Genomic DNA, 9,286 nt, shown 5'->3' with positions numbered 1-9,286 from the left:
AAATGGGGCCCAACAGAATCCATTACTTTCAGTAAAAACTTTGTAGGTATTACATCAAGTGGGCTGGAGGACACTCTCATTTGTGTTACAAGCTCAGACAAGTCGATGGGATAAAACTGGTTAAAACTCTGTTGTTGCTGGTGAGGGACCTCTGAGTAAGAGGCCGCAGGGGTAATAGAGGCTCTGATTGACACCACCTTATTGGTAAAATAAGATAAAAACAATTCACAGTCATCATTACTTCCAGCTGAGGAAGGAGGGGTTGGGTTTACCAGCTGATCCACAGTCTTAAACAGAAACCTGGGATTGTGTTTATGTGTAGTAATGAGTTCAGAAAAATAGTGTGTTCTCGCATCCTTAACCATGTTATTGTAGTTAATTAATAAATCCTTCAGACTGAGGTAATGGACTTGGAGATTTTTTCCATCTGTGCTCTGCTTTCCTGCATTCCCTTTTTAGGCTGCGAATGCTGTCATTTATCCAGGGTTGCTTACTAGCTTTAGACGTAGGCCTAACCTTTAGAGGAGCAGTAATATTTAGTGACGACAAGCAGATATGATTGAAGTGATCGACCAGATTGTTGGTGTTGGAATCAGACAGGTGTTGGCTTTGGCTCTGAAAGAATGCGCAAAACTTTGAAACACTTTGTTCATTGAAGATGCGAGAACACACAGGGCTTGGTGAGGCGGCATGAGTAACAGGCGAATCGCAGCTAAAAACAATACATCTGTGGTCAGATATGGTCATGTCCACTAATTCCACAGAGGAAATGCTGACACCCAGGGTAAAAACCAAGTCCAGTGTATGACCACGGTTATGTGTTTGCCCTTTGACATGTTGTTAGAAGTTAAAAGAAGTGGCCATATTTAAAAAGTTAGTTGCATTAACATTGTTGGGGTCATCAACATGAATATTAAAATCGCCACAAAGAACAATTCTGTCATAATTTAAAACCAGAGCAGATAAAAATTCAGGAAGTTCTTGTTGTTTTGCCCTCCAGGGCACCGCTCATGTCACTTGACTGAAAACTATCGCTGCACTGAATGAAATGTACGGAGCCGGCGTTGTTCGGCCTCTGAGCCGGGAACGCTGAAGTAACAGAGCCTGAACATGTCTGAGTGAAAAGCCACAGCCTGCATGCTGGTGCTTCTGCGTTTATTGCAGGATTTCTGTATGAAAGTGTAACCTTAGTTACTGTATGCATTATATATTTTGGTTACTTGATGATTTATGTTGCTTATTGAACTGTTCAGTATAAATTGGTAGGATTGAGTAAGGTTTGGTAACAGTAAGAGTAATATATTATTTGGACGTGCAGAATTAAGTTTATTAGTACACAGTAATTGTTTCTTTAATTTTTGTTTATTCAGAGCATCTTGGTTCCCACCTGTATGTTCCCAGGGGGATGCAAAAGAGTGACGGAGTCGGAGGGTGTGAGAAACGTGCTACATCGTGTGTAGTTACTGTCATGCTTCTTGGTGTTGATCAAAGAAGATTATTGAAGAAGAACTTGTAGCCGCTTATTACCCACAGGCCCGAAGGACAGGAGGACGCTACCAATCCAGAACCCACTGTTACAAAAGCGTTTGTGTTTGGGATTATGCTCGCTCATGAGTTCAAGCGAGCACGCGTACGAGCACACGCCTGGTTGCAATCTTAAAACCGCATCACTAGTGGCCGCTGAAAACTCCATAATGCCCCTTTAATCAGACACAATAAAAACATTATTTTGCTTTTGTTTATTTAAAAAGAAAAAGAGAAAAGGAAAAGACTTCTGTCTCATTTATAAACTGCTCTTCAGTAATTTGGGCCAGTATGCAACACTTCTTATAGAAACAATGATCAGAAAATAATCAGCTTAGAATTTAAGGAACGTGTAAATGCTTCTTATTTCTGAGGACATTGTTTTCTGATGATTTAACAGTCTTGAAAAACTGCACATCAGCAACAAATATACATTTATTACATTAACTGTAGAAAATCAAATGGTTGTTCCACTGGTGATGATCAGAGGGGCAGAGTTTTTACCACCATAGTTAAGACAAGGACTAAAGAATGGGTAGAGTTTCTCCGTGAAGCAGCAGCCAGTAATGGAGTAGATAAGAGCTGCAGCATCAACGTCATAAAAGGAGACCAGACCCTCCTCATAATCCACAAACACCCCCACCTTCTCAGGCTGAGACTTCAGAGAGAGACGGACTGCAGGGTCAGCAAGAGCTTTATACTCATTTTCATTCCTCAACCATATCGTCCAGTAACCTTTCTGAGGGCTCGTTATGATTTTTCCCTTCCTGTTGATCGACTCTCTGGCCACTCCTAAATCCCAGCCAGTCTTCCCTTTAACCTGAACCTCGTAGTAAAATCTTCCTGAAGAGCAGCTCTGCTTTGCTAAAACATTAGGACAAGTATCAAATCTCTCTGGGTTGTCTGAGAGATTCTTCTTTACATCACCACAGTTTACTTGTTTTCCATCATCAGACAGGATGAGTTTAGGATTTGCTGTATCTGGATCGAGTGTCACATCCACTGCATACTGCTGGACCCTCTTCAGCTCGGCCTCAAGCAGCTTCTTCATCTGTTTACTGAGCGTCTCCTCCAGCTGCTTCACAGCTCTCCTCACAGTCCCCTCATATGAAGGTGGACGGACGCTGACTTCTGTCCAGTCCTTGGTGGGTGGAGCAGCGTTCAGGGACGGGAGGCTTTGGAGGAGGTGGAGGTGGTCTTCAGAGCGTGAGAGCTGCTCCACCTCAGAGCTTCTCTTCTTCAGCTCAGAGATTTCCTGTTCCAGCTCTTTGATGAAGCCTTCAGCCTGTTTCTCTGTCTCTCTCTGCTTCTCTTTGATCGTGTCGATGAGCTCGGCCTGGCTTCTCTCAACAGACTCCTTCAGAGCGCTGAAGACCTGAACACCACCTGCTATCTCTCTGTCTGCATCTTCCTTACTGAGCTCCACTGAGCGTTTGATCTCCTGAATCTTCAGTCGTCTCTTCTGGATCATCTGCTGAGTTTCAGCCTCTGTCTTCCCCAGCTCGGCCTTCTTTCCTTCATATTCTTCTTTCAGAGGAACAACATCATGTGTCTTGTGGTCTAAAACAGTGCAGGGCATGCAGACACACATCTGGTCGGTCTTACAGAACAGCTCCAGCAGTTTATCGTGCTTCGTACACATTCTGCCTTCCAGGTTCTCCACAGGGTCGATCAGCTGATGTTTTTTCAGGCGTGAAGCTGTCAGATGAGGCTCCAGGTGAGTCTCACAGTAGGAGGCCAGACACACCAGGCAGGACTTCAGGGCCTTCACTTTGGTTCCAGTGCAGACGTCACAGGGAACTTCTCCTGGTTTGGCAGCTTGTTGCTCTGAGCTGCTGCTGCTGGCTTTCTGTTGAGCTGACTGTCTGAACTGAGCAGCCATCTCAGAGATGAAAGTGTTGACCTGCAGCTCAGGTTTTGTGTTGAAAACCTTTTTACAGTTGGGACACTGATACGGGACATTAATATTCCAGTGTTCAGTGATGCAGGTTTTACAGAAGTTGTGTCCACATGGTGTGCTGACTGGATCAGTGAACACATCCAGACAGATGGAGCACAGAAACTGATCTTCAGTCAGCAGACAGCTGGCAGCAGACATATCCACACTCTGAGGACAAGAAGGGTGAAAAACAAAACTGTAACAACACAAGTTTTGTTTCAAAACATCAAACAATGATTAGCGGAATATCAGGTGAGTCATCGTGAGTTCTGTTTTTTTATTTCACCTGACTGAGGAACATATTTACTAAGAAAATAAACAACACAAATTAGCTGTGGTGCTCCATGTCCTGCCTTCAGGGTTCCAGTTCCACTTTGGCAAAGCTTGGGCTTTCTGCCTAAGGTCCCCTGTCAATCACCTACGTCCTGGACACCTGCCTTTGAGTCCCTCGACCAGACCTCCCTCCACCCATCCTGGTTCGATTTGGCACTTCCTGTTTAGTTTTGAACACACACAACTCTTTTGTCTTGTGGTGTATAACATATGGAATTTGACCCCTGACCCAGAGCTGGAGAGAGGCACAGTGAACCCTTAAGGGGAAGTAATGATTGATGGGTGTGCAAAGAGTGAACCCTCCTATGGAATTTGACCTCTGACCCAGTGGTAGGGGGAGTAGAGATTAGTGTGTATGAAGGGACTGTGCCCTTATATGGTATTTAGCAGATACCTAAACATGTCCTATATAAGCTGTGTTCGATGTACAGAGAGATAGAGTGGCCATCGGGCTGGGTCTCTCTCCAAGCTGCTGCAGAGCTTGTAATTGATGCTGAACTCCTTGATGTAATAAACTTTTATGATCAAGAACAGTGTCAAGCGGATTTCTTCTCAACACATCATCGCAGCATTATTGTTCGGACACCACAGTCTATTCTGAACTTTTATTTCCTGTCTTTGTATTTTCCGTGGTTTGATTGTTTGCATCTGTCTCATTTACCTAATGTGTTCCACCTGTGCCTCATTTCTTCAACTCCCATTTGTGTACTTAAGTCTCTGCCTTTTCTTCAGTCTTTGTTGGATTGTTAGTTTATGTTTTCGAGTGTCTCCCCTGTTCATGGTCTACCCGTTCGTATATTGGATTTCATATTTTGGTTCTTGTCTGCCTTTTGTGTGCTTTTTGTTGGATTATTGTTTTTTTGTATTTTGCCTTTTGACTTCCCACGTTACCTGCATCTGGACCTAAATCCCTTGTTCCTGGGACTGAACTTGGCAACCCCTTGACACAAGCCCTCTGCTTCTTGTTGATTACATAATGTAAATCTGTAAAGTCATGACATTTCAAAGCCCCCAAAACACAATGTGATCACTCCATTACTGTCACATCACACATGAAATAATATAATAATACTGCTACCCTGCTGTTTATATTATTACCAGAGTGTAGAACAGCTTTATACGCTGTAAAACATCTGATTTATGCCTTTATAGGCAATAAAGGCAGTCAGATACTGTACTTTGGACTATCCAAGGGGCATCTAGGCCAGTTAGCTTTTATCGGGACAAGTTTAGGTGGTGTCCTGTCTAAGCTTAACTAGACAGAGTTCAGTCACTGTACTTTGGTTTTTACCTCTGTTTTGTTTACATGCTGATTTTCTCAAAATGTTACATATCTATGGCATCATATCTTTTATCTGGTAAAACAGATGTAAAACAGTCAGATTCTGGTTTGAACTAAACTTTGACCAAATACTGAGTCAGAGCATTTTGGCTTTGTAGGGCCATGTACTCACCAGGGTTTGGCAGAGATTCTGCTGTTTTGTTGAGAAAAACCTGATGGATTCAGTTGAAAGTTTCTTCACAGAGAAACAGAGAGACTTGTCTCGACTGCAGCTCTGCTGTCACTCAGACAAACTTTCACTTTCATTTGAGGAAATGTGACGTTGTAGCTCTCCTCTTTCACTGTTGCTCCTCCTCTCAGTGCAGCTCTGGAAGTGAGGTTTTATTGCCTCCTTGGGAAAAAACTTGACACAGCTTTGGAAGAAGATGAGTTTTTACTTTTTGCTTCTTATTTGTTTTTCAACAATGGAAGTATATATAGTCCTAACAACAGTAACGACTGTCGTTACAGCAACCAGGAACACTAACGAACCAGCAGTATCGATGACCCTGGCAAACGACCCCACTGAGGTTAAATAGCTGAGTTTCCCTGCCAGTCAGTCTTGGCCCCATCATCATTAACATCCATTCATTTCACTGTTATACTGATGATGCACAACTTTACATGAAATCAGACACACACACCTCTGCAGCTTCACCAACGTCATCTTCTTCAACACTCACCGCCTGTCTGGAGGAGATAAAGGTGTGTGTCACGGCTATCGCTGTCACCTTTGTGTTTCCCCTTTTTCCTGTCTCACCTCTACCAAGTAGGCTGTGTCCCTGGGGAATGAATCCCAGTCCGAAGGAAGAAGAGTGTCAGTGTTATTACTGTCATAAGAGGGGACATGTTATTGCGGATTGTGTGATTTTGAAACGCAAAGACCGGTCGTCTTCGCATGGGTCTCAGCCCAAGGGTGTCGGGTTAATTAACAATCTACCAAGCCCTCAGTTAAACTGTGACAACCAAAGTGAGGTTGATCCCTGTTTTCGTCCATTTGTACTCAAAGCACTTATTTCGCTTACAGGATTGCCAGCAGACCAGCAGTCTGTTAAAGTGTTACGGGACACCGCTTGTTCCCAATCGGTTGTGTTAGCTTCCGTGCTACCCTTTTCAGTTGAATCCGCCTGTGGATTTGGGTCCGTCTTAAGGGGCATTGAAATGGGATTTGCGCCTTGCCCTGTGCACAAGGTGCACATTCAGTCTGATCTATTCAGTGGTTTTTTCCCAGTAGCAGTGTGTGATGAACTTCCCGTACAGGGTGTTGTGTTGCTCATGGGAAATGACATAGCCGGGGGTAAAGTTACTCCAACGTTGGAAGTCTTGGATGTACCAAGTGACGCTGCCTGCAGCGCAGAGTCGCCCACGGTATTCCCAGCCTGCGTTGTCACTCGTGCGCGGGCACGCCAGATGACAAGTGATGATGGGTCAGATATTTCGCTAGCTGATACAGTGTTTTGTAAGTCTTTGCAGATAGCTGATTCAACTCCCGTGAAGGAGCCAGCGTCAATGGAGAGTGCAGTGGAACCATCCTCTTCCTCCCTACCACTGCCAGCTACAAGAGAACGCTTGGCTGTGGCTCAGAGAGAGGATCCAACCTTACAAGCCTGCTTCAGGAATGTGGTGAGTGACAGCAACGCAGCAAGTGGTGAAAAAGTAGTGTATTACTTAGAAAATGGTGTGTTAATGCAATGGTCTCCTGGTGTAGCTTTTGATGCGGATTGGCAACGCATGTATCAGACTGTAGTGCCTTCAGTTTACAGACAGCATGTCTTATCTGTCGCCCACGAAAGTAAATGGTCAGCGCACTTAGGAGTCACTAAGACTTATCAGTCAGTGTTGCGACATTTCTTCTGGCCTGGGTTGAAGACAGATACAGCTACGTTTTGCCGTAGTTGTCATGTATGTCAAGTGACAGGGATGTAAATTATGTAAATGCTCCGTACTTGTATAGCGCCTTTCTAGTCTTTTCGACCACTCAAAGCGCTTTTACACTACATCTGCATTCACCAGTCACACACATTCATACACTGAGCCTAAGTGCTCAAACGGAAACTAACATTCACACACTCACTCATACACTGGCGGAACAGCCACCAGGGGCAATTCGGGGTTCAGTACCTTGCCCAAGGACACTTCGACACGCAACCAGGGGGAGCCAGGGATTGAACCGCCGACCTTCTGATTAACGGCCAACCCGCTCTACCTCCTGAGCCACAGCCGCCCCGCCCCTAACCAAAAACTTTCCCCAGTCCCTCTACATCCCATACCTGTGATTGAAGCACCTTTTGGCAGAGTGATTATCGACTGCGTAGGTCCGTTGCCACGTAAAAACGGTAACCAGTATCTGTTTACAATCATGTGTGCGGCTACTCGCTTCCCTGAGGCTGTCCCCCTCCCAAACATCACTGCAAGGAGCATAGTTAGGGCTCTAACTAAATTCTTTTCAACTTTTGGTTTACCTCAGGTAGTACAGTCAGACCAAGGGTCTAATTTCCAGTCCAGACTGTTTAAACAGGTACCAGGGACACTAAATGTGCGCCATATTGTTTCATCTGCTTACCATCCTGAGTCACAGGGTGTGCTAGAACGGTGGCACCAGACGTTAAAGTCTATGCTTAAGAAACATTGCCATGACAATGGCACATACTGGGATGAGAGCATCCCCTTCGTTTTGTTCGCTGCACGCGATGCTGTACAGGAAACATTAGTATTCAGCCCTGCCCAGCTTGTGTTTGGACACACTCTCTGTGGTCCTCTGCAAACATTGCATGACGAGTTTCTGTCGTTGCAGTCCGTTCCTGCACACAACGTGCTTGATTATGTAAGTCACTTCCGCGAGCGATTGCACAGAGCTAATACACTCGCTAAGCACATGTTGACTACCGCACAAATCGTGATGAAACGCAACTACGATCGTTCCACTGTAGAACGTGACTTTAATCTAGGAGACAAAGTCTTGGCATTACTGCCGGTACCAGGCACCGTGTTGTCCGCCAAATTTTGGGGTCCCTATGAGGTTCACAAAAGACTCAGTGACACAGATTATGTGATAAGCACTCCTGATCGGCGTAGGAAAACCCGTGTTTGTCACATTAATATGCTAAAACTCTATCATGTCAGGGAAAAGGACTCTCAGGGTACTGCTGTGGGGTTCAAATCAGACACAACTGATGCAAAACCTCGGTCTGGAGTGGTAGCTGTAGTTGCGACTGACCCTACGCCTGTACCAGACGTCGACGATTTGCGGCCGTGTTGTACCATCTACCCAGGTTCTCGTCTCCCCAATTCAGAGGCGATTGACGAGTTGCCTACCTGCTTACCACATCTATCCCCCGCTTAAAGGCAGGATGTGATAGGTTTAGTTACTCAGTTTCCGAGTTTGTTCAGTGATGTTCCAGGTAGGACCAAAGTGTTAAAGCATGATGTCGAATTTACCAACCCGCGACCCATTAAGCAGCACGTGTACCGCGCAAATGTAATGAAGCATGATGTAATGAAAGGAGAAGTAGAGTACCTCCTTCAGCATGGCCTCGCCAAGCCTAGCTCCAGTCCGTGGAGTTCACCATGTCTTGTAGAAAGCAAGGCTGATGGTTCACCGAGATTTATCACCGACTTTAGAAAAGTTAATGCGGTCACAGTGCGTGATTCGTATCCCTTACATCGGATGGAGGATTGCGTTGATACCCTAGGTACTGCCGTGTTTGTGAGCAAACTAGATCTCTTAAAAGGATACTGGCAGGTCCCTCTTACTGAGCGTGCTTCTGAGGTCGCAGCCTTTGTGACTCCCGATGACTTTTTACAGTACACTGTAATGCCCTTTGGAATGTGTAACGCTCCAGCTACTTTCCAGAGGTTAGTTAACACAGTGTTAGCCGGTGTTAAAAATTGTAATGCTTACCTAGACGATCTCATTGTCTACTCAGATACGTGGGAGAGTCACATGTCCACCCTCTCCGAAGTGTTTTCTCGCCTTGCTCAAGCCGACCTTACCATAAATCTCGCTAAGTTTGAGTTTGGGAAGGCCACTTTGACCTATCTAGGCCGTCAAGTCGGTCAAGGTCAAGTTTGGCCAGTAGAGGCAAAAGTGGAAGCTATTGCCTCGAGTCGAGTTCCAACCACTCATAAGGAGTTGCGCTCGTTCCTCGGCCTGGCTGGTTACTACAGAG

The 9,286-nt window shown here is 45.2% G+C and overlaps 1 protein-coding gene across 1 annotated transcript; it reads right to left on the bottom strand.

Annotated features, from left to right (window-relative positions):
* Positions 1–1,742: 1,742 nt before the first annotated feature.
* Positions 1,743–5,372, bottom strand: LOC119894359 (E3 ubiquitin-protein ligase TRIM21-like). The gene is made up of 2 exons (XM_038707066.1): positions 5,251–5,372; positions 1,743–3,631 (listed from the first exon to the last, which is right to left on the bottom strand). Exon 2 carries the CDS (start codon positions 3,620–3,622, stop codon positions 1,982–1,984), a length of 1,641 nt encoding a protein of 546 aa, XP_038562994.1. The 5' UTR covers positions 3,623–3,631; positions 5,251–5,372; the 3' UTR covers positions 1,743–1,981.
* Positions 5,373–9,286: the final 3,914 nt, after the last annotated feature.

The sequence above is a fragment of the Micropterus salmoides genome, unplaced genomic scaffold, assembly GCF_014851395.1.
Source record: "Micropterus salmoides isolate LMB-PRFRI ecotype aquatic unplaced genomic scaffold, ASM1485139v1 Ms_hic_scaffold_8, whole genome shotgun sequence".
NCBI classification, from domain to species: domain Eukaryota; kingdom Metazoa; phylum Chordata; class Actinopteri; order Centrarchiformes; family Centrarchidae; genus Micropterus; species Micropterus salmoides.
The sequence above is the reverse complement of the archived record's forward strand: the minus strand, read 5'-3'. Positions and strand labels throughout refer to the sequence as shown.

Excerpts from the sequence above, each read along its gene's own strand:
- LOC119894359 (XM_038707066.1), bottom strand. The coding sequence starts at position 3,622 with ATGTCTGCTGCCAGCTGTCTGCTGACTGAAGATCAGTTTCTGTGCTCC.